The following is a 25,903-nucleotide window of genomic DNA, read 5'->3' on the forward strand; positions in this document are numbered from 1 at the left end:
TCTATTAATTGTTTATTTGGTTAAAATATTTTTGGCTTTGAACATACCACAGTGAATTCTCCATGGGATTCTACTTCTCTATTGTCTAACAGTCTGTAAATCAACCCAGATAAGGACATTGGGTTAACAACAACAGTGGTGAGAGACACCATGTGTGAAGGGGGGGAGGTAGTTTGTTTAAAAAAAAATTATGCTGTAACTGCTACCAGAGCAGAGAATTTCCTGCATTTTTGCATAGCAACACAGCACAGAAAGCCCCAAAATGTCTTCAATTCACCATCCTACATGGAGAGAAGGCTACACAACTTATCAGCCATTTACAGCTGGACATCTACCAAAGCAATTCATGTCAAGTAACTTGCTTAAGAGTACAATAGCAGCGCCTGACATCGGAGTGAAATCTGCAACCTTTGCAACCAATACATGATCCTGTATTTATAGCTATGCTATAAAAGACACCCACAAATGACTGGAAATCAAGTGAAGTGTTTGTATTCTTTATTAAAATACTGCTGTACACACAAATATTGCAAAATCTGAGACGAACACAGTAGGGTCATGATACAATTTTGGGGGTCGGTGGCACAAATATGGTGGGTGTGTGTGGGTGTTTGTGTGTGTGTGTGTGTGTGTGTGTGTGTGTGTATGTGTATATGTTTGTATGTCTGTGTTTCTGTGAGAGACAAGATCTGGTCATTTACTGAAAAAAAGACAAAATGCATGATTCAAACCACCTGTTCCTCCATTGCTCCTCCTGGGATCAGAATCGAACCCGGGCCAGCCAGCAATCCAGGACGTCCACTCGGCAAACACAGCCATGCTTCTCCACTTTACAGCATTATGTGGGGCCAAATCACACTTAAGAATTTCTTTCTGTTCAGAATACAGCTGGGCTCATTGGGTCAGCACAGCTGTCTGTCACCTTAGGAGATGCCAGCCACCTGGCCCAGGTCATTAAAGAGACACTTAAAAGCACATCATCTGCAGCTGTGAGTATTTTTAAACTGACACAAAATAAATAGTCCACAGGATATAGCTGGAAGGTGGCCATCTGTGTCCCATCATGCCTATGTGCATGGTCGCTGGGAAGAAATCCCAATGTTCCTTTTTCTATAAAATCACATAGGTCTGAATTCTCAAAAACATACAAAAAGACAGAAGATAACTTAAGCCAGCTTGGCTTATTCTGGTTTCAAAAGGAGTTTGGAACCCATCCTGGATAGAAAGGATTTATGTCCAGAGAAAAAAACTGCAGCAGTTCAAGGGAATTTTCCAAAGACTGACATCAGTGCCACCAAAATCCAACCGAGACCAAAGGCAGAAGAATTACTTACATACTGAGGGGAGATGCATTGCATTATGCATACCTCTGTCACACGAGTGCTCCTACACACAGGTGGATCAATACTCCACCCTCACGCCAGGCCAATTCTGAAACCGGAGAGAAGGTGGGACATAGGGAAGAAACACTGACTCTGAGTGGGTTGAAGACAGAGGCATGGTGGAGGGAGTGAACCTTCTTACTCACAGGGCCAATCCTCCCTGATAGTCCAACTTTGATTTAGTCAAAAATGCAGCAGAGGGCTTCAGTTCATTATGGTCAAACCCTTGGAGACGATACAGAGTGGCCACTTCAGGTGACCACATCCTGTCCAACAGGAAGAAAGATCATATCTCTGCTCTCCAATAGGAAGAAAGACCATGTCAGTCCACTCCAATAGGAAGAAAGATCATGTCTGCATTCTCCAAAAAGTAGAGAGACTACATCTCTCCACTCCAATATGAAGACAGATCATGCCTCCCCACTCTATTAGGCAGAAAGACTATGTGTCTCCACTCCATCAGAAAAAAAGAACAGGTCTCTCCACAGCATTTGGAAGACCATTTCTATGTTCTCCAACAGGAAGAAAGACCATGTCTCTGCTCTCCAATAGGAAGAAAGACCATGTCTCTGCTCTTCAATAGGAAGAAGGACTATGAAAGAGCCAGCTTTCTCCTGCACTCTGAAGACCACACACAAAAGACTTTTAAAAATAAAATAAAATTCAGTGCATCAACCACAGGAATATAAAACCCCAAATAAAAAAATAAAAAGCAGGAAAAGTGAAACATCTGGTTTTGTTCCCCGAATCCAAAAAGATCATCACAGCCCCTTGTGTCCAGTACTGATGCTCTAGGGTCAACATTTTGAAACTTTGAAAAAAGAGGTCTGGAGAAGGACTCTCTCCAGAAAGAGTGTACTAGGCTGTGGTGCAGCACTTCCCCTTCTGGCTACCTGGCCTCTGGACCTCAGTCTGTCAGCTGCAGTGTAGCCTGCTCCGGTTCTAGTCCTCAGTGCGTCCTGGCCCCAAACTCTGCATCCATATCCACAGCTGACAGCTGACCGAGGCTACAGCTGACCATTGACTAAGGCTACAGATGACCACGGGCCGAAAGCTACAGCTGACCGTTGGCGGCAGCAAGCAGCTCCTGGAAGGTGCTGTCAAAGCAGCGCTTCAGGTCAGAGTAGGTCACCACCAGGATGCTCTTCTCATCCCGAGACACCAGGCTGATCTTCTCTGGTACACCCGCATCCAGCTATGCGCACACAGCACAGGAACAGAAGTACATGACCAGAGAGGCACAGAAGGACAGATGTGAACAGAGAAAGACAGAAAGGTCATTAGTCAGCTGAGGCACACACCCAGGACTCAGTCTCAGTGTCAAAGAAAACAATTACAAAGAGCATGACATCATATACATAGTCATTACAGAATTACAAGCTAAGACAGAAAGAGAGAAAAAGAGCTCACTTTGTTGAGACAGGAGACAATGTGGCTGAGGTCGATCCAGGGCGTCCCTGCATCAGTCACCTGGTGGAACAGGTGATCTCTAAAGAGCTTCAGCAGGTAGCGGTCTCCTGTCTCTGACCAAGTGGGATCCTTCTGAAACCTGTGACACAAGCTCAGTCATTAGAGGGGGTAGCTTTTAGAGGGCACTCATTTTAAACCACCATCATAACCCACATACCTTACAGCTGTCTCACAGCACAGGTATCCCACCGTTGTACAAACTCCAAAATGGAGCACTTGAAATAAATTTTTTTACAGTCTATTTTCAACCAAGCGCTCTGATACCCTTAATCTAAGAAGGAAAAAGTTATGTCTACAATTGAAAGCTGGTACCATGCCTTATGGTATTTAAATAAGACACAATAATGCAACATAAGGTGTAACTTGTAGCCTAAACCACCAAATAATATTCACTATTTAATGGCCAGTGCTTTATGAGACAATCTATTATGGTACGAAAATGGTTTGTTCAGTTAGGCTGCAATGGAGAGAAGGACCCTGGTCTTACTCTGGTCTCTCGTTGATCGTTCCCAGTTTGGCCAGTAGCCGGAAAAGGCGTCCATTTTGCACCTCCTACAACAGGAAAAGGCAGTTGACCACAAGGCACCGGACAAACTGAGATTTCCTTTTAAGGTCTCGGTTCAAAAATGCATGTTTCACAGGACACAGCAAGTACTTGCATGCACGGTTCAGCGTTCCAAACCATATCCTGTAAGTTTAGGCCTGACCCTCCAAGTTCAGTCAAAACCGCATGACAGTCTTGCTATCAGCTAGTGATTTTCATGTTACTTTTGAAAAAAGCTGCTTCTTTTCAGAGGGTAGCACTCTGATCACAGACACTAGAAATCTGAATAACTGCAAAACAATTTTTTAAAAATATTATTGATATATAGATTGTGTATAGCGATGACTGTATTGTCTAGAACTGTACTGTGATGCATTCACAATAAGAATCTACATGATTCATGACAGTGTAGAAGAGCAGTTTTTCCAGTGAGGTTTAGTATCTAACCAACTCACTAAAACAGGGTGCTTGGGTTCTAGGTTTAAAGGGTGCAGTTTTGGGAATGTTTATTCAGTGAAAATAGTTGATTCATATTTTTAAGATTCTCACTCTCTGAAAGATGTACATATTGGCATCATATTAAAGCACAAACACTCCCAGCAGTCCATTTTTAAGAAATAAGAAATGTGCTTGTTTTAAAGAAATAATATAGTTAATTTGTTTTTATCTCACTACGATTACTTGCAACATTTGTATTTGAAATGTATGCAGAGGAAAAACCTAAATGACCATTTTTATGCGCTCAGAATATCTCCCTGATGTCAGCAGAGTGACTCAGATGCCTGACACGTTGCAGACTGCTGAACAGCAGCAGGATGAGGGGACCCTTCTGAGACACACACCCCTAACCCTGTGGAACGAGCCCATTAATTTTACCACCATTGGCTCATAACAAGGCTGGACTCAGACTTTAACCACCTCAGTTACTCGGAAGCCCCAACTACTGCATGCCCTTAACCGAGAATGGACCCAAACCAGCAGAGATCAGAGATCATGAAAGAAAACTCCCTGTAAGCGCCGGGCAGGTCTGCTGTTGATACTACAGTAGGAGTGCCTGTGTGAGGCATGGCTACAATAGGTCAGAACGCAGGCCCCTGTACCTTGGCCAAGTCTTCCTCTATGACATCATTTCTCATCTGTGAAGCATCCAGCTGGGTGTAGAACCGGGCACCGATCATGGGCATGATGTCATTGACACTGCGCATCCGACTCTGCTCTGTCAGGAGATACCTATGGGATCATGAGCTGTTAGCGAGTGTGTGTGTCTCCACGTATGTCCATGTGTGTGTGAGTGTGCAGGAGTAGTAACACATCTTAACATCGGCTAAGCATGTGATGTATTGTAAATTTAGACTATCCTGTACATGTGGTATTACAAGGAGACTGGAGAGGAACCAAGAGATTTACAGAAAGAATTCGCGAAGAGAACATGGTGTCACTGGGGGAGACTGAAGTGGAACGCCTGGGGAGGAACCCAGGGTCTTACAGGATGAGGTTCTTGAGATCGGAGGAGTAGTTGATTGACACCAGCTCCATAGCTTTCTGCAGGTTCTCCCTCTGAATCCCAGCCAGTGAATTACACGCTAAGGCCAGCACCACCTTGCCCAAGGAGATGAGATCCGCTTGCTGCCACAGAGAAAAGGAGAGCACTTCACAAATCCTATAATTCTGCAACTTCTGAACACACATGAACACTAACACATACTGTAATTCAGATGCAAACCACATCCAAGCAATGTTTTACCTGGTACTGTGCCATGAGAGCCAGGGGGTTTGCCTGGCTGCTGTCAAATGTTAACACGTCAAAGACTCCAACACAGTTAACCCGTAACCTGCACAGGTGACAGCACACAGAACACGTGTTGGTTCTTTGCTTCAAAAGGGAGGATGTTATTTATCTTGGCTTGTGTAGCTACGCACACTACACCACATTAGTAACTTTAGTACACCAACACTACTACTTTTTTGATTTTTAACAAAAACTTCATTTTGTGTATGTGTGCACGCCCACGTGTACCTGGTCTTGCCAGTGATGAGGATCTTGCTGGGGTCCATAACCCTGCAAGCGAGGCCAGCAGTGTGGATGGTGCGCAGGGCAGAGCTCAGCTGGACGATGTAAGCCCAGATCAGAGATTCGGGCAGCAGGCCGGCGTGCTGGCGGGGAGGGGGCGGATCCGGCTGGCCTGCTGGAAACACAGCAGGCACCATCACCTAGCCGTAACACCTCTCAGTCTCACTTTCTCAGACAGTAACAAACCAGCATAACCCCACTGCTGCCATCCTGAGTTCACATCTCTCCCTCTCACGGTGACAATGCCCTGCTATACCATGTAGCAAACCACCAGACTGTCCTGCGATTGGCTGTGCCTTGGACCCTTTCAGTATCACAACGCTGACTACACCAACAAAAAAGATTAGACAACGTAGTGTTCTTTTTGTGAGAAACCGAGTAAAATGACCCATAGTCCTGTTCTATGAGAGAATCATCTTTTGCAAATTAAAAGCTGTATTGAATGTCACCTGTGTTGTCACCCCTCCTGACCTGCCACGGGGTCCACCTATCACCCACCTACACAAAGAATAAGATTCCAAACACTGCAGAACATAATGCTCCTTAAAAATTAAGCAAAACTCAGCAAGATAGCTTGAATGAACGGACCATAAACAATCATCTTCTTTGTTTGTGCAGAATAGACAATGCCTTGCACGTAGAGTATTTCACACAGAACGCAGGCTGCGTTATGCAGTAAGCGCTGCGGGTTCACGCGCGGCTGCTTTCATCCAGCACCACTTCCTATCCAGTCATCATGCTGCCGTATGTTGTTTTAATGGTTCTTCATTGGTCTTCATAAGTCAGAGATCATAAGCTTTTTCAGCTGATGGGCTGAATTCAAACTGATGACCTTGTGTGTGGGCAGAGACAGTGTTTTTCAACTGCACCATCACAGACTTTATCTCGGAGGGCACAGTCTTATTCGCACTCTGCACTTGGATGTTTTACGCTCTTTAGGTTTCCCTGGATGAATACTAATAAAGAGATGGGGGTTGCCTGCGTGGGGAAATGGTTATAGAAGAGCAAAGTTTCCATACTTCAATGTCAAAATTATGTTTAAAAAAAAAGAGGAAGAGCGGGCTACAAATCTCACAACTGTACGTGTGCCTCCAAATGCATACCGTCTGAAGGCAAGTGCAGAACGGGGGGGGGTGACTGCTCAGTCTGTTATTCATGAAGCAAGTTATTCATGAATGAATGCAGGACACAGCCTTAACAGTTGATATCTAGATGTGACTTTCCCCTAGGGCTGGGAGAAACGCATCCATCCGTTCTGGCATCTAATTTTAAAAACCACCGATGCACAAAATATGAACATTGTCATTAATGTACCAATGCACCGATGCATTTTTATTCCAGACCACAATGCACAGACAGTTTTAAAATCGCCAGAGCCACAGCCGAACTCACCCCATTTCCTCTTGGTGAAGTATGAGTCAGCAGTCGGGTCGTTGAAGTGGCGGGTGAACATAGTCTCCGCCCCCGCGTGGAAGTCATAGGAAAACACCAAAGCTGGCAAAGAGACAGAGCATTTTTACCAGAAAACATTCTGACATAAGATTTTTCTGGCACGGAATGAACTAAATAAAAACATTTCTACGTTTTCCCCTCAAATGCAACATCAATCTCTTTCAAGCTCACTAACACACTCTCCTGCATACTCACTCACACAAACCTCCTCACTATCTGTTTTTGAGTCAAAGTTCTCTTTGCAGTCTTCACTGCTGCTTCAGTTGCTTTGACAGTGTGGGCATAAGGCAGGTGGTGAGCTAGATTGCTAACAATAACTAAAAAGGGTGAAGGATGAGAGGAGCCAATTGGAACGGGAAATACTGTAGCAAATTGAAACGAGAAAAAAAACCTACATAATAGGACTGGCGTGATAAACTCGAAAAGGCATTTATCGAGAAAGCTTTCATATGTTTCATATTGTTATACAATCATAATCAGAATTTCATACGCTTTTTGTGAATGTAATTAGTTTCAGCATAATCTTGCAAATTGTGTGCAATTGCAGCATGGCTCTGGACTATAGCTATAGCTGTAATGTATAAAATATAACAGGGCTGGCAAAATATCAGGGCTGCGATGCCACTTCTTGTCTAGTTATTGTGTTACCATCATCATGAACCACAAGCACAATCATAAGATTCCATTTTTTAATTTCAGATGGTGGTTGCATGCACTGTAGTTATCTAGGTTTACCGTAGATTCATGAGCTGCAGCTTATTATCTTCCAGTCAAAGGCATCTGAGCTATGATAATGTCTGTATTACACATTGTTGGTAGCAGTCCCCCATACAAATGCCTACACTAACAGTTCCCACCAAAAATGTCTTACTATGTTCTCAGATTACAGCCCACTCTGTGCTTAGGTACAGCTGCAAAAATTTGGAAAAAAAAAATGAGCTTTATTAGTAATTTAAATGTATAGCATGTCTTTTTAAAAATGATTTTCTGGCAGTAAACAGTGCGAGTCAATTCACACTGCTATGCAGAGATGTATGTGGTGCTTTTGTGGGGTTGGTGCACCTGTGCCAGGCTCAGGTGAGTGGACATCCTCCCACATAATACAGAGCTGTATTATTGCACGTGTACTACAGTATTAACAATTACTGTACTATTAATACCTTCGATACAGAATGATTCTGAATCCCCCCACCCTATCTATCCCTCACACTCTGTCACTCACACACAGACACACACAGACGTGCACGTACACACACACTCACAGTGGTCTCCAAAAGCCTTGGTGGTAAAGACTTCTCGCAGTGTCACAGCATTGGAATGCTGGATCTTCTTCCACATGTCCACCAACATCATACACTTGGTGTTCAACAATCTGAAACCTAAACATAAAGAGAAACAACACACACTGAGAGTCAAAAAAAACAAACAAAAAAAAAAAAAAACACGGGCCTCTGTTTCCTGAACACACAATTCAAATCGAGCACCACAGAACCCACAGTCAATTCACACTACATACCCAGAATTTTTAATACTGCTGATGTTAAGTCTGCAGATGTGATGTATATCTCGGACGTAACAAGTGGTCACTAGAGAGGCTAGACATTGCTGTGTATTCTGTAATAAAACTCCTTATTTGTGAATATGACTTTAAACTTAAAAATGATCATCATAAAGTATATCACTTTGGAAATTTACAACTGGGTACATAATCTGGTAATACCAGGCAGGAGAGGACATTTCTCCTCAATTGCCCTTGGACTGCTTGAGCAATTTTCCATCCATTATTAAATTATCCACTAAATGATTTGTATATTTTGTGGCTTCAAAGTAGGTTTATGAAGTCATCTCAAAAAAGTACAACAAACAATAAATGCATTGTACCTATTTAGTAGTGAAGAGAAAACTAATCTAGAATTCCTTCTGTCTCCTCAAATCCTATTACCCTAACTTATCCCCAAGGGAGCCAGTGCAGATGTTCGTCTGACGTCCAATGAAACAAAAATATGAAATGAGTCCTCTGGCTGCAGCTGTTGGCAACACTCAGCACAAATATGTGCACACAGTGGACACAAATTAATCAATTTTGAATTCTAGCCTATAGCAGAAAAGTAGAGCACTGCGTATCTACTTAGTGTCTGTGCATGAGTGAGTGTGTGTGTGTGTGTGTCTCTCTCACCATGTATCCTCCTCAGACAGTAGGGCAGGTCGTCTTTGCTGTTGACGGCTTTGTAACAGGAAGTGATGTAACTGAAGTTGCCAGTTTTCTGCAAGCGATTAGGTGGGGGCAGGGGCTCGAGGGGGAAGAGGCTGTGATAGCTGTCCACTTCCGCGGGGACACCTGTAAGACAAAACCGCTTCAGAACAACACCCAGATCCTAGCACATTGAATTTACCACACCCACCTCTTACACACAATGTGCACACTCAAACCTTTTGCCCACCCATACAGTGTTCTTGCCTTACATCACATCAGTCTTGCACATGTGAACAGCCACACATTTGGCAGACTTAAATTTCCTTTTTGCAGTTATCTTCCTCTTTTTGGATTGTATTGGTATCTACCTGTATTGTATTTACACTCTGGCAGACGTTGTTATCCAGAGCGGCTTACAAAAGTGCATTCAAGAGGCCAGGCAATTAGCTACATAGATACTAAAACATTAGTGCCATGCTTGAAATGTAGTGCCACTGGGGGGGAAATACTGCCACAATGGATTAAGTGCTGTTGAAGGACATATAACCGTAAACTATTCCCACAGAACATGAAGATTAGACTGAACAACCAACCAAACGCTACAGGTTTGTACTGTCATAACACGTCTGCAAAGTAAGCTAATGCCACTGCAAATGCCTGAGGTGCCCCTACGTTTAAATTGCAATTATTTACAGCTGCTACTTCGTAGTAGCATTGGGGGGTCATAGAACAGAGCATCCAGGTGTGTTCTGTATAGCTGAGTTTTTAGTCTAGTATTATCTCAGTAACTACAAACCTGTACCTCTCCCTACTTTTGCAACTACTTAAAAAAAATCCTGGGGATTTGTTCAGCATGATCTGCAATACATACAGACTATCCCCTCTTACATTATTCTGCAGGAATAACACCTCAGCCAAGACTCAATTCTTCCATGCAATTCATTTTAAATTGTTCTATAATTATACAGTTCAGTGCTTTCAAATTTTTCACATATATTAGTAATATACCTATCTTCTGGAATGTCTCCAAAGTTCTTCTTTTACTTTGGCTTTGTAAATCATTTATTCATAACACTTGCATATATGGTCGGCTACTGATAAAGGCATGCACTGAGATCTGTGATAATGTTATCCGCTTAAACAGAGAATGAATATAAAATGACTACGTAAAGATTCCATATCAGTGTTCCAAAACAAAAAAAAAATGTTTCTACCCTATCAGAAAGCCAGCTCCCCATCTGCGCACAAATTTTGAGCTGCTTTACACACATGCAAATGTACAACATCAGATATCTTTTACCAGTAAATAAAATGGTTCAGTGGCACCCAGCTCAAATAAGTTTACCATTTTGAGTCAACAATGCATCTTTGTGAAATAGTTATCATAAAGCATTTTATTGGTGGTACTCAGCCTAATACTAGTTGGCCCCCCTTATTTTACTTAAATCAAAGATTAACAGTTGACACATAATGCTCAGTCTGTGAACTGACAAAGTCAAGCCTCCTATTCAAGCTGTCATCTCACGGCATCCTGAAGCTGGAGGAAGAGGGACATTTGTGGGATTTGATATTGGAGCCAAAATGTTTGATGGGAAAGCGTTTGAAAGTGTCTCTGAGATTAAACTTTTGACATACGCATTTATGAAATGGAGTATTAAAGCTGGAGAGCACGTAATTGGCTCATAGGCCAAATAAATTTAGAAGTCAGACTCAAAGCTGTCATGCACAGCTGTGAGAAAAAGTTTGTGGACGCTTTGGAATTACCTGCATTCCTGCATTAACTTCTCATAAAGTGTGGTCTGGTGTTCATCTAAGTGATAATAATACATAAACGTTACTTGTTTAAACAAATCACACACAAATCACTGTACAATTTCATGTCTTCATTGAACACAAGGTTTAAACAACAACAGTCTAGGCTGGGAAAGTATATTAACCTCTAGGATAATGACTTCTACGCAAAAAGGTAATGGAGTCAGGCATTCCAATAAATGAGATGACATTAAGTTGTGGGTTAGAGGTGCCCTGCCCTATAAAAAACTCTACAAAGTTTGGCTACCAACAAATTCTGCTTTTCACAACAGAGATCTGTTGAACTGAAACATGCCCTTATCAAAAAAGATTTCAGAGGACCTCAGAGGAAGAATTGTTGAGTCTCAAAATGGCTACAAAAGCATTTCTAAAGACTTGGGTCCCCACCAATCCAAAATCAGTCAGACACAAATGGAGGAAATTCAGTATTCCTTAGGAGTGGGCAACCTGCAAAGATCACTGCAAGGGCACACGGTACAATGCTCAAAGAGGTGACAAAGAACCCTAGGGTAACAGCTAAGGATCTGCACGCATCACTTGAGCTTGCTAACAGCTGCATTTATGAGTTCACCATAAGAAAAACACTGAACAAGAGAGGAGTTCACAAGAGAATACTACAGAGGAAACCACTGCTCTCCAAAAATCACTGCCGCCAATCTCAAGTTAGCCAAAGACTACCTGGGTGTTCCACAATGCTACTGGGACAATGTTCTGTGAACAAATGAACCAAAAGACATAACACTTCGTTTGGAGGAAAGAAAACACCATACCAACGCCAGAATCGCATCCCAACCATAAAGCATGGTGGAGGGAGCATCATGGTTTGGGGCTGCTTTGCTGCCTCAGGGCCTGGACAGCTTGCAATCATTGAAGGAACAATGTATTCTAAATTGTATCCGGAAATTCTTCAGGAGAATATTAAGGTAACTAAGCTGGGTCATGCAGCACGACATTGAGCCTAAACGCATAAGTAAATCTACAACAGAATGGGTTGAACCGAGCAAAATTTGCATTTTAGAATGGCCAAGTCAGAGTCCTGACCTTAAACCTATTGAAATGCTGTGGCATGACCTGAAGCGAGCCATTCATGCAAGGCATCCCAAAAATATCAATGAACTCAAACGGTTCTGTAAAGACGAATGGTCCAAAATACCTCATAACTGTTGTGAAGGCCTAATCAGCAGGAAACATTCAGTTAGGTTACTGTTGCTAAAGGAAGTTCTGTCAGTTACTAAATGTAAAGGTTCACATACTTTTCCCAGGCTAGACTGTGAATGTTTACACAAAGTGTTCAATGATGACATGAAAAAGCACAATTTTTTGTGTTATTTGTTTAATCAGATTGTGTTTATCCATTATTGCGACTGAGATGAAGAACGAACCACATTTTAGGAGTAATTAATGCAGAAATGTGAGTAATTGCAGGTTTGCAAACTTTTCTCACAACTGTGATTCATTGACTGTTTTCTTGTATGCCTGCTTTTGCTGACTAGTATAAACAAGCACAAGTCTCAAGCTGTGAATCTAAACGCTGGTCATGTCTGCGCACTGTCAAAGTCAAGCATCTAAGTGTGCATGTTATATATCCCTGGTGCCAACCAATAAAAAATTTAAATCAATAACAGAACTTATTTTTTTTACCGGGGTTTTCTGTCTGGTCGATTTGTGCCATTGTAATTAGATGCCTGTTGATCAGCTCCTGTGGAATGATGAGAATGACGTCACAGCCATTATCAGCCAATTAGAGACAGGCATCAGTCAACACAAAGACAGAGAGGAATAAGGGATGGTGGTTGAGCTGAAATACAGAAATACTTCAGGATGGTTCCTGAACACATCATAGAGTATGTGAGGACAACAGGAAGGTGGTGAGGAAGGGAAGAGACAAAACAACAAAAAAAATTCTTAAACATTATGTTATTCTCAGAGGCTTTGTCCATCAATCAACAAATACATTCAATTTTATCTTCCGCTTGACTCCGTGTACCTTTTCATAAGGTATTTAGAACATCTACAATTACTCTTGTCCTCCTAAACCAAATTTCTCTGTCTGCAGGTTCATAGGAACAGCTCAAATAACACCTGAAGGGCTTGACTAGCTGGACTAGGATGATTTCTTTTCCACATTCAGATCCAAAAAAGGCACACAAGATCTGGTATCATTTAAAAAGAAGGAACACATTTACTACAAATACTAATCCCTACTAAACCAACCCTCCCCTGTGAGCACATCTTCTAATGAAAGGTTCTGAGGCTTACAGACTTAAACCGCACTGGAACCAGTAAGCTTCAAAACATAGTCATTTACAAAAATAATAAAATTCAAATATTAAATAAAAGAAACATTTAAAAGGATAAACAATCATACAGCCACTGCAACACTCAAGTTGCTGAGACTGAGATGAGAGAGACAGAGACAACCTTTCAGGCTGCTTAAAAACATCAGATCAGATGGCCAAATGTCATGTCCTCCCTTGATCACACTCAAGTGTTCACGGGATGAGAAAAATGGAGAAACGAGGAATGTGACAGTAAACGAAAGCGAGAAAGAAAAAGAATGAGGTACCTGTCGGAGCTCATCTGCCATGAAGAAGGATGGAGCGTTGGCTTTGGGCTGCATGTACGCCACGTGAGGTGCCGTGGGGGGGTAGATGTGATAGGGGGGAAACACCTGCAGGAAAACTTAGCATCAGTGATACTGGTTCACCAACCCCCACAGATCATTAGGTACCTATTTTTCACATCCGAGACGCACATGACCATTACTAAGGTAACAATGAGAATTAGTTATCAGTCACTGATGTCTAAGTACGTTTATGCAATTTAGATTGTCTGCTTTTGTTTTTTGTATTGTAGCTCTTGAAATTATTTTTAAAAAATCATCTGCTTGTGATTATGTTTTATTAGTATATCCCCTCCTAGCAAGGAATATACCACATAGCTCGGGGGAGCCAGGGAGAAAACCTGGAAAGGGTGGGAGTATTAACTGCATAGTAAGGCCATATCAACCGAATGAGAGAGAGGAATAAAAGAGCAGGGGGGGCATTAACCAAAAAGGACAGGATATTAAAGGTTATGCAACTGAAAGAGCGGGAAGATAAACTGTAAAAGATGAGAGTTGAGTACGGTATTAACCTATCAGCTGGGGATTTTTACATATCAGATGGGATATTAATTGGATTTAAGGAAGACAGTTTCTCTATACCTTACTATTTTTACATAAGTAAAACATTCTGATAACTATGCACTGCTGTAAATATTTTATTGCATTCCTGCATTAAGTACACTTCAACTCACCTGTTATACATACATATATATTAGGGCTGAGACGATATGCGTTTGTCACGATACGATATTATCACGATACTTTGCTGCCGATTCAATTCATATAGCGATTCCGATATATTGCGATTCTACAAGTATTGCGATTCGATAGTATTGATTATTGCGATTTTTCTGGCACTATTTTTATTCGTGTCAAAGTATTCAGCAACCCAAGCGTTTAGAAGCACCCCCTACAGGCCTGGTGGAATTCTCGGCCACTCTTGGCTCACATTTGTCACTGAAAGCAATACAGTGGTGCAGCGCCACTATTACACATATGACATCACAGAAAGTATCGATTCAGGGAAGAAGTATCGATATTTAGCATCGTGCTATAAAAAATGGCGATATATCATGAATCGATTTTTTTCCCCCACCCCTAATATATATATTTTATTCTGTAATAATCCCCCATTGACTTTAAAGGTTGTTCTTTGAGCATCACTAACAATGCTTGCACATCATCAGTAGAGTTGTCACTTTGATCTAGTTATGAGGAATGGTGATACATCTTCGAAGTCGAGATAATGGTGCATTCAGTACACCTGCCAACAGGTGGCAACAAAATTCTGTGCTGTACTGCTGTTCAGTCTCAAATCCTTCCAAGCCACAGAGCCTGCATTCCTCCTTTTGAGTCAATGAGACATATAACTTTACATTTTATCTTGTATAAATAATTACGGTATAGTTATTGTTTGCAAAGATTCACGTACAAAATTGTACCATATGAAAATGATGTACAAAATCTTATCATATTAATGCTTTTTATATCACTGATTATATTAGCCAAATGGAGTAATGTTTCTATTTTCCAAAACAATATTCATATTTTTATATCAACATCGATTTTACCCTTTCAGCTCAGGAGCTCATAATGTTAAATATGACCTACTGTATTATGCAGGAAGGAGTGTCATTAAAGGCAATACAACAGTGCAGTATAATTCATAACATGCAAAAATACTCCAACCTGAAAACAAAATGTATCCTGAAATGACTGCTATCAAGCAGAAAATCTCTCTGGATCCCTTGGAACTTTTTTTTTTTTTTTAAGTCAACAGGACAGGGTTTTTTTAAAAAAATATGGATTGGGACATACAACATTAACTGTGCTCACATGTTTAGAGAAATGTAAAACTAAAGCAGACAATGAAAATGAAGAAAGGAAAAACATTTAAAATTAATTTCATTTTCTATTCTTTTTTCTAATGGTCCTGATTTTTCTGGTCTTCTCTGGTCTCACTTCTCATCATGCCCTGCAATTTAACTTTTCTCATTTGCAACTTTAATAAAATCACCCTCATGCAATCTTATATTAACATATGGACCTAGCTAGCTACATGAAATACTCCAATTCCAACTATTGATATTAATGTCAAATCAAAGGGATGATCAACCTATCTATACCACCTCTGAAACTTGCTTGCTTTCATTTTCAAAGAAAAACAAGCCTGCTTTATCCATGGAAGCGGAAATCCAATCATACTGGCCAGAAAGCTGAAGCATACCCAGACATGCCAGCAGTTCTCCAGTGAATACTAAGTGCACTACTAAGTTCCCTCCACAGAAATTTCTTCAGAGCCTTTTATTGACTGTGTAGTGCGGACATACAGTGTTTGTGCACATACAAAGAGAATGCAATTTGCTCAGTGCTTCTCTCTTATGTGAGATGTTAATCATGTGACCCTGCACATGGCTGGACACTGGCAAACCACAATCCTCCAAGGTTCATCTCTGAGCAGACAACACTGTACTTCAGGCAAATGAATGTGCAAAAAGCTGCAGGTCCTGATAAGATTCTGAATTCCCACTTTCAAGAATTAGAACAAGGCTACATGTGCTTCAGTTACACTCCTGTCCTGAGAACTACTACTTCCCAACAGAGTGGAGGGAGCCTACTGTGTGCCCCATGCTCAAGAGAAACATTCCCATGTTTCCCCCGGGAATACAAACAAATTTCCTTGCTTAGCGAAATTTGAGGGACTATCGAGGGACACTCTGACAAAGGAAATGGAACGTGGTCACCAGCTTCTGAAGGAAGGGCAAATGACAGGCTCCCTTCTCCAATGACTGGAATTAAACATCAACCAGCTGAACGCGTGGATCATCTGACCTGTTCTGGCATGTGCATGCATGCTTCCTTTTGACAGGGACTTGAATCAAGACTGTGCATGACAAACTGGGTGGACCTCCCCTCTGTGGATCACTCTAATGACTTATTTTACACTACCTCTCTCTTTCTTTTGCATTTCCCCATGCAAAAGAGAAAAAGAAATGGACATCTATGCTACACTTTTCTTTTCTCATTAATTTGAACAAAGTCACCCTCCATACTTCACTGTATGCATTTTTTACAGTTTTACATACAAAAGCTTTCTGATGAAGAGGTTAACTCAGTACATACATGGCATGGAACATGTACCCATAATGCCATCAACACCCTGAACTATGCACTTTCACAGCATTCAAACTCCACTGAGAGTCATGAAGTTTTAATGTAGCCCCCACAGTCAACAGTTTTCACCGTAACCTCTGGTCTTATTATTTTCCTGTATGGAACATACCATCCCAGCCATTGGTGCAGGGGTGTTGTCAGTGTAGAAGTAGGTGGTCCCACCCACAGTCTCCTTCTGGATGATATGAGCGGCTGCTCCCGGGTCGGCCAGTGGGGTGGAGGCACTGGTGGGCACCATGTAGCTGGCAGGGTTGGGGTTAGGGGTGTGGCTGCGCCGGCGTGGGGCTGGAGAAGTGTGAGGGGTGATTTTGGGGGAGTGGAGCGGTGAAGACCCAGCTGAGAGGGACATCCCTGCAGGAAATAGAGATAGAAAAATCTTCTCCATAACTATCTAGGCAGTAGAGGGCAACACCACCTTACTGCAACTCATCACAGTTGTCTGCACACAGTACTGCTGTTGAATTATCTTCCTGGATCTTAAACTGCGCATTAACCATTGGTCATTTATCTGACATTAAGGGTATGGTTTTATCACAGAGACTATAAATAACATGAATGTAAGATGTCCATGTCATCCTGAAAATTAAAAAAAATAAATAAATAATAGGTTTAGGAAAAAATAAAATGGAAACTTCTTCCAACTCAAATGGGCAACAAAAATTCTATAAATAAATAAATACACTTCTCTCACTGAGACAACTTGTGCTGCACCCTATCTGGCTTAAGCTTGAAGTCTAAACCCATAACCTGCTTAAAAATGTAAGAGGATCCTGTTTTTCTTAAGAGTAAATGTCTACACCAAGTACGTGCAAAGAGTTACTGCTAAATACTCAGATTGGTAGGATTGACATTTGAACAGCACTTAATGCAAAAATGACTTTGCAAGAAGTATCTTGTAAGTGCTTTTGTATATAAGAAAAATAACCCTTTGGCTGAAATAGCACTATATTTAACTGATTCTGATGGGCGTTGTAAACCTGCAACAAGCTTTATTAAATGCCTGCAAAACACTTTATAATAAATCAGGTCAATAAAATGACTTTACAATACCAGCTACAGAGTTTGACTATATTCCCTGTTTGAGGATAATCTGGCCATAACAGCAAAGGGGGACTTACTGGTGTTATTGAAGAGATTGCACTGAAATGTTTTTCAGGTAAAAGACATTGAAATTTTCAGAATTTAAAGTCAACTAAAGCTACAGCTCTAAGTAGGGAAAACAACTTAAGAGTCTGGCAAGTGATATCAACAGAATTGCATCATGTGCTTATGTTTCAGTGATTTTCTGCATTAAGGGTGTCTATTCCTGAGACCTTCTGGGAATTGCTAAGCCTTAACCATACATCATGGCAATCAGCAGTCTGAACTTGTGGTCCTATGGCTGTATGGCTACAGCGGAACTCACCTGGCTTGTAACTTTCATGTGTACAAGGGGACTCACAGGCCGGGAGACTTACCTGGCGCGAGGGCGGCCGCGGTGGAGCTGCCCAGGGCAGGATGGGAGAAGAGAGGGGAGGAGAAGGCGGGCATGCTGGACTGAGAGATGGACGCCACACGTGACCCTGTTGTTCCCTTTGGAATAAACTCGGTGGCCGTCGGGTTCGGAGCCTGAACAAAGAATCACGCGAACGCCACTTCATCTGACTGTCCTCTTCCGACTCCCTCTTCATCCCCTCCCCTCCGCTCTCTTTCCCCCTGTTCTCATCCTCCTCTATAAAGAGCTGGAGTCACTTAGGCACTACAAACAGACTTGTACCCAAAGGACTACAAGCTGACACTGATGACCTGCCTTTGTGTAATTCAGCATGTTTCCTGAGACAAACACATTCAGCAAAGTTCCATCTGAAGTCACTCTGGATTAGGTGGTCTGCTGAAAAAATAATTGCACTTTGCAGTGATGGAGTGCAGTTATCTGTTGCAGCTGACTTTGGGTATACACTGTACATACACACAACTGGTTTGAGGATCTCAAGTGCTCCCTTTCACACAAGCCACCAGCTACTCTGATAGAAGACTTCAAGAATATAATCAGACCCCCCCCCCCCCCCCCCCAGTTTATTATAAATAACTACCTTCCTAACACCTGCATAAATTGGTGGAATACAAATCTTTCTGTCCATATAAACTTACAGAAATCTTATTTCAATATTATTTATGTCAGACTGACTCCCTTTCAAAAGGACTCGTTTGTTAGCTAGGTGTTAAGAGAGCAATGTGCTTAATAATGTAAAACAAAAGGTATGTAGGCAATTTATCTGTGTTATTATTGTGGTTGACAAGGAGTCACAAAATGAAATGGCAGTTGAAGGTTTCACTTCTTGTGTATTGCCACTGAATGCCAATTACTCATAATACAAAATTCTGTGCATCCAATGCCGTCTTTTTTATTGCTTATTTCATACATATTCATTTTAAGGACTTGCCACACTGCACCATCTCAGCTGTGAAACATTTCCATAGACTACAACAGTTAATTGTTTACTATACCTACAAACTATTTACATGTTCAAGGGGATTATTCCGGCGATCTGAACATCTTATTTTTTGGACAAATCCTTTTAGGTCTCTGTGTGGGAACATTCAGAGTGCTGTGTGGATATGGGTGAGTTCAGTGTGTCAGTTGTAGGGCTTGCTCTCACCTTTCTCCTCTGTGCTAGGCTTAGTGCACTGAAGTCACTGAAGAGGGTTGATGCAGGTGAACTCACTGCATCTAGAGAAGAGGGACAGGAAGAGTGGTCAGATTTAAGACTGCTGCTATTTACGTGAGCACACTACCACAGTGCTGGTGTCAATTTTTATGCAGCAGCCCTGACAATGCATGGAAACATTCTGACCACCAGCCAAGTGTTGACCACAAGTGAAACCCTTGTCGGTGTAAAGTTGATGTGACTGCAGGTCTTGTGCTCTTCTCATAGTGTGGATCATTTGGTCTTGACCATGTGTGTGGAGCAGTTCTTACCATGTGAGGTGTAGCTCTTGGCACTATCGTTCAGGAGGCTGGGAGAGCTGCTGCTGCTGGCCATTCTCTACAAAGCAACAATGAGACGATTAACAACACTACAGAACACCTCCAAAAACTAGTAATGTAATACTAAACAACATTTTCAATACAGACAACACCACACTACACAACTACAGCAAACAAAAAAGTATACGTCACACACTACACATTGAGTTTTGCTGGCACATTTCACTATTTAACTGTGATTTTTTTCCATTAGGTTTGGTGTCCCTCACTGCTTGTGAAACCATACAGTGTATGGGAATGTACCAAAACTTCAAGACTGCTTGACATCCACTCACCCTTTCCATGGAGTTATAAAGAGCTATTATTGTCACTTACAGGACTTGACACAATTGTCCTATCTAGGATGTTTAGCTGAGGCACAATTTCAACATGCATGTAATACAACTTGCCAAGAAATGTGAAACTTTCAACACAGATAGAAGAGCAATGAAAAGAGCAGTAAGGTCTAAAATTGTAATGTGTGTATGAGGAATAAGGCACAATGGCTGCAAAGCAGGTAATACGACCCTACACAAAAATAAGATACAGACCTTCACAAAAACCACACAGGTAATACTACCCGACAATTTCAAGACAGGTAATGAAGCACTACACAACAGTCACAGCACAGATAATATAACAATGCTGAACAACTGCAACATAGGTTATAAAACACTAAACAATGACAGATGTAATGGACATTACCATGACCTTACCATTCTATTCTCCATATAAAAATTTATAAATGTTACTGTTTCACATGGTCTCAGTAAATACACAGATATTTAAAAATCCCATTACTCTTAGTAGTACTACTAGTATTTTTTTACATTCTCAAATCTCCCTCAAAAAGATGTACCATGAAAGTGAATGGAAAACACATACCTGAAACACAGAATATTTCTGCCTGAGTCAGAATCAATATATTTGGGTTTGCAGGTGAGTTAGATAAGGATTTGCAGCATTGAGTATCTGAGTTCCAAATACTATTATTACCTGCATCATGGAGTATTTGGGTTCGGTGGGGCTCCCAAACCCATTGACACCAATGAAGCTGCTGCTGAAGTAGGAGTTGGTGAGATTGGCGTCAGTCAGAGCTCCACCTTCCATTCCTGGGACTGCAATTACAAATAGCAGTTTTACTGGTCACTCTGAACAGGTTTCCAGGTCTTTCTCACCATTTACCTCTACAATGACCACTACTCACAACAACTGTGATCAAAGTTGATCACTACATTGACCACAATATTGACCAGCCGTTGAACTGTCCCTGACTTTATGATACTTCCAGTAAACATTGAGAACCTTAATTAAGGAGCCCTGTACCCCAAACAAAATTAAACTGCAGCAGTGAGCCCTTGAACTGCTAATACAGTGAGATAACTCACATCTATGGATCAAAGTTGGGTCGCAATTTTCCAATCTACTTCAATAAAATCAGAATTAACACCATAGCTCATAACTGTATTCTATTTGTATTCCTGTATTGTACACGTGCTGTCTAACAAAATCATGACAACAGATGACATCACATGTCTAATTCTATTAAAAAACCTTTTGGTCTCACAGAGTTCAAATTTCCAGCCATGAGAATAATAACATACCCACAAAATCACATATCATCAGATTAAGAGTACAGTATCCTGCAAGAAATCGTGAGGCAGTAGCTATTACAGCTGGGCAGCCTGTACAAATGAACTAGTTCATAAAATAAAGTTTGCCTGGTAATCTAGAATAACACTGTTTTAAAATTGGGATGATGCAAAATCACTTGACATCTATACACACACCAAAATGCAATGCCATGTTATGTGTCGTTTCTCATTTGCGTAACTTTTTATTTTACAGTTCTCGGTGTCCCCCAGGGAATTCTATAATTAATGGCGAACAAAGCGATATAGGAACCTTTTTAAAAGGATAAATAAACATCTTTACATTAGTTATTTGCACTGTCCATGGTACTGACCAGGTTTTTCACGAATTTAGACTGTCGGGTTCTTTGAAAAGATTACATTATATTTACGCTACTCTGGTGACTGGTATAATTTCTCCACATAGTTACAGAAGAAGGGTGATTGAACAATGCGGTTTGATAAGCACGAATAATAAAAATCCCTAAAAATGTTAGATACTGACCAATGTTTTTTTCAGATAGGGTTCTAAGATTGCTAGCGAACTGCCAAAATAGCGTCTGAGCCTGTGGGCTATTCTGTCAAAGCGGTCTCTAGCTAGTCAGCCAATCACAGAGCGACTCGGGACAGACGTAGACAACTTTTGTGTCCAAAATTAAATACAAGCACGATTTTAAAGCTAACAGACCGTCTATGTTAGAGCAATAATCGCATAGCTTCACTGTACCTAAACTCATTTATCCAACTATGTAGCTTTCAGTTAACTTGCAGGCAAGCAAACTGCCAACAACAACTACAGAATGTTACGCTATGTTGTGTTTGTAGCTCGCCACTCTTAGCTAGCTGGCTAGTGATCTAACGTTAGTTAACTCGCTTAGCAAGTCAATATGATATTCTTCAGAACTAAACACCTAGCTACCAAACATTCATTAAAGTAAATGAAATATCCACATAATCATTCAGAACATCTACCTCGTTTCCTAAATAAACTGGCTACATACATTATAAACGTACAATGCAGATATAGCTAGCTAACCCATTTCCCTTTGCCTGTTGATAGCTAGCCAGTAGCTAGGTAGCTACGGCTGGCCAAAAGGTCAGCGAAATCAGTAGCAACTTGAAGGGTTATTGTAGCATGATCTTTCGTCGTGTGTTTTTACAAAACATTATTTTTCAATAAATGTTAGCCAATGGCTAAATATTCGACGAGTTCCCGTTGTGCGTGGAATTAAGGCCTCGAAGAAGCCTCGGTCTCAATTTCGAAAAATGGAAGTAGCTAGCAAGCTACCCAGCAACTAAGAACAGCGGGAAATTCGCTGCAAAAGACAGGGTGTCTATTGGCTAGGCCTCTGATGCATCGATGGGTGATAAATAGTGAACCTGGCTCACTGGTTAACAGCTGTCCCTCCAGACCCGTGCCTGCAGGCCCTACAGACTCGTTCTTTTTGGAGACACTCGCTCCCCCGCCGCCCGGACAGGCTACCGCAGTTCCACCGATAGGGTATCCAGCTGCCGCCACAGCTCCTCCAGCCATGGAGAGAGGGACAGGGCTGGCTCCGCCACCATGCAGAGGCAGGCTAGCAACGGACGGGTCTTCATGCAAGAACTGACACTCGTCTCCATAAAAGCAAGTCTTGTCCTTGGCGTAATACCGACAGAACTTCACCTTGACGCTGGGAATCCCAACCCCCCCGAGTGGAGCAGCTGAAGCTGGGAGCCCACTATTCATGGCACTGCCGCTGCTACTGCTGCTGCCACCGCTGCCGCCGGAAGACACTCAAACATAGAGAGGAGCCAAGCATACACCGAGCGGGTTCTTTAAAACTGCGAAGAGTGTACCGATCGCTAACTGCAATAATGTAAATCACATTGGTTGTCGAATCGATAGCCACTTGCGTTGTATTTGTACGATAATTCCGCCGCAATATCCATGCACATTGGGTAAGCTAGCTAAGTTTCCTTCTCTCACTGTGTTGTCTGTCTTCATCCTTTGGAGCCACTTCATTTAGCATGAGCGCACACCATTGCATTATGGGTACGACACCAATCCAAACAAAACTGCACTCGGCGCACGGTTGAGAAAGTTAGGACTGTGTAGTAGTAGTCGATGTAGATGTGGATTGAGGAAGTATATTCGTCCCTGTTAGTGCGATTTCGAAAGCCGTTAAAATGAACTCTAACCATCGATACATCGGCTACTAACCAAATCAGTTTGGGTTTTTATACCTTGAGAGCGTAAATTAAAATATGAATCCTTAAATTGGTGGGACAGAATGAGGAAGAAATGTCACATTGTGTGGTGCGTTTGTACACGGCATAGTTCGCCATTGCCGTCTGTATGACCGAACTTCATTAAGGTTCGTTCGCAATCAAGGCAACATGAAATATTTGGGTCGATCTGAATGCGTTGACAGATTTATTGATTGCATGAAGGTATAACTTATAGCTGCTATAACCGTTGCAAAATAATTCATGTTCTCTGTCTCCAGTGCTTTTCGCTACAGTACCACTATGAAGAAGTGCTCCGAGTTTAATTGCCCAGATGGAGATCTCTCACAGTATTATGCACAGTGTTGCAATGCTCTGTACAGCCTTGGAATATGAAATCCTCCCTGCAATGTTCAACATTAGCACAGAGTCCACCTCAGGGACCACGACTGGCTGCTAACTTTATAATGGACGCTGGTGAATAATGGAGAGGATAAATCAGTATGTGGTGGGTAGAGCAGCTGTGTGGGAGTGGAACAGTTGGAAACTACATAATGTGGCATAGTTTTAATAATTGTTAAATTTCCCGGCAGTGAGATGTTGTTATATTTGGTGTGGAATATTGCAAACTAGTCTCCTAGCTTTTATCCCTGGCTTGATCTTTGACCTTTAGTACCATTTGGGACAAGTCAGTTGTTCAGGGTTTACTAGGGATAACCCATGCATCATCAGAGAAATGAGTTAGGTGTGTACATAAGGCACTTGGATTCAGTGTGCTGTATGATAAGTGTAATGGAGAAGGGTCAGCATTGTTTGTTTAAAGGCTGTTATTGGGGATGGCAAGTATGCCAGCTGCTTCTCCGTCTTAATATTTTTGTATTGTACGTTATCACAAATCCTCTGGTGCCTTTACATTACATCTGAGCATTGATTGGCGTCAGCTATCTTTTCAGCCCTACCTAGATTAGTATGTTGCTATAAGCTGCCAGTGTGAGCTACTACTAGACACATAGAAACTACCATTAGTTAATGCCACTAGTGAGCAGTATGGCTACATGGTCAATGTACAAAGCTATGTTTGAAAATGATGCATATATATATAATATTTTGAGAAATATTAGATGACAGGTATGCAGGTTAACATTAATCATACAGTAAAGGGACAGTGCAAATCCTCAGTAAGGATCACATGTTAAAGTTATTTGTGTGTTTGCAGTGTAGAACAGGGATAACATATCAGCTGACATACAGGCTTCAAACAATGTTCTATGTCTTTCAGAGAAGTGGAATATATCAGAATTGTCTGAATTATCAGAAACTGTGCAGAATTCAAGATGATAGCAACACTGGGAGACATATCTACACTATTTTTGGAGGCTTATCCAAAGGCCTATTACAAGCGATTTGGTTAAGTTTTTTCTTAAGGCATTAAGGTGATAACTACCTCCTCACACACATTCGGGATCTCTGTTCCACACCTTTGTCTTTGACTTTATCCACCAGTTTTGTAACCACATTTTGATGTGGTGCTTGTGAAGGCTTTCCAGCTCCTTCAGCTGGACATCTGGGTCTGCTCTCTACTGTCCCTTTGAACCCCGTTTCACGCGCTGAACATTTGCCCTGGCCACTGACTGCTCTGAATGCACTCAATGCTCACACTGGCTATTGCCTCACGTACTGAATTATCATACTGAACACTGTCACACTCTGTTTGGTCATACTGATCACTGCCTCAGCTACTGAATAATCTCACTGCCACCAGCCTCAGACCGAACAGTCATATGTATCACTATCTCACACATTAAATGCTTACACTGGCCATTGGCTCACATACTGAACAGTAAGACTGGCCACTTCTTCAGACAGTGAATACTCAAAGAACTCTGCCTCCACACTAAACACTAATGCTGAACAAGGTCTAATACACTGATTACCAAACAAAGTCTGGTTTTGTAGCACTGTATCTAATTTTGCTAATCTAGTAGAGTATTCCTGCACAAAAATTAAATATATTGTAATAATATATATGGGGAATTATATTATTCATATAAATGCATTGCAAATACATTTAAAGTTAGTTTTAATTTATAATCATATTAATGCAAAGCAGATATATACTGGAATGTACCGAAAAATGCCAGTTATTTAGACATTTTAATGTATTGATTGAGCTAAAAAACATTCTCTGAAATATATTCTTAATAATTTTTGTATGGGTTAGTAGGAATGAATGTCAACATAAGAGACAAGTTTAAATGTTTGAAAGGTAATGCGGTTGTATACTCATTGAACTGAAAATTGTATTTGGCCAGAATACAAATTCAATACTTAGTTGAAAATCACTCAAGACACA

General features: G+C 41.4%; 1 protein-coding gene across 2 annotated transcripts; it reads right to left on the reverse strand.

The window, feature by feature from the left end:
- Positions 1–1,951: 1,951 nt before the first annotated feature.
- pan3 (poly(A) specific ribonuclease subunit PAN3) lies at positions 1,952–23,353 on the reverse strand. Of its 2 annotated transcripts, none has more exons than XM_036525534.1 (18): positions 22,732–23,353; positions 20,708–20,829; positions 19,664–19,730; positions 19,344–19,414; positions 18,162–18,312; positions 16,814–17,055; positions 13,492–13,596; positions 12,567–12,624; positions 9,096–9,257; positions 8,182–8,298; positions 6,860–6,961; positions 5,414–5,579; positions 5,141–5,228; positions 4,883–5,022; positions 4,497–4,626; positions 3,340–3,404; positions 2,793–2,931; positions 1,952–2,577 (listed from the first exon to the last, which is right to left on the reverse strand). In XM_036525534.1, the coding sequence occupies exons 1-18, from the start codon at positions 23,069–23,071 to the stop codon at positions 2,437–2,439; spliced, it is 2,406 nt and encodes an 801-aa protein (XP_036381427.1). In that variant the 5' UTR covers positions 23,072–23,353; the 3' UTR covers positions 1,952–2,436. The 2 variants fall into 2 exon arrangements, with proteins under 2 accessions (XP_036381427.1, XP_036381426.1); XM_036525533.1 differs by having other exon boundaries at positions 1,954–2,577; positions 5,414–5,582.
- Between the last annotated feature and the right edge of the window lie 2,550 nt (positions 23,354–25,903).

The sequence above is a fragment of the Megalops cyprinoides genome, chromosome 3 (assembly GCF_013368585.1).
Source record: "Megalops cyprinoides isolate fMegCyp1 chromosome 3, fMegCyp1.pri, whole genome shotgun sequence".
Lineage (NCBI taxonomy): Eukaryota > Metazoa > Chordata > Actinopteri > Elopiformes > Megalopidae > Megalops > Megalops cyprinoides.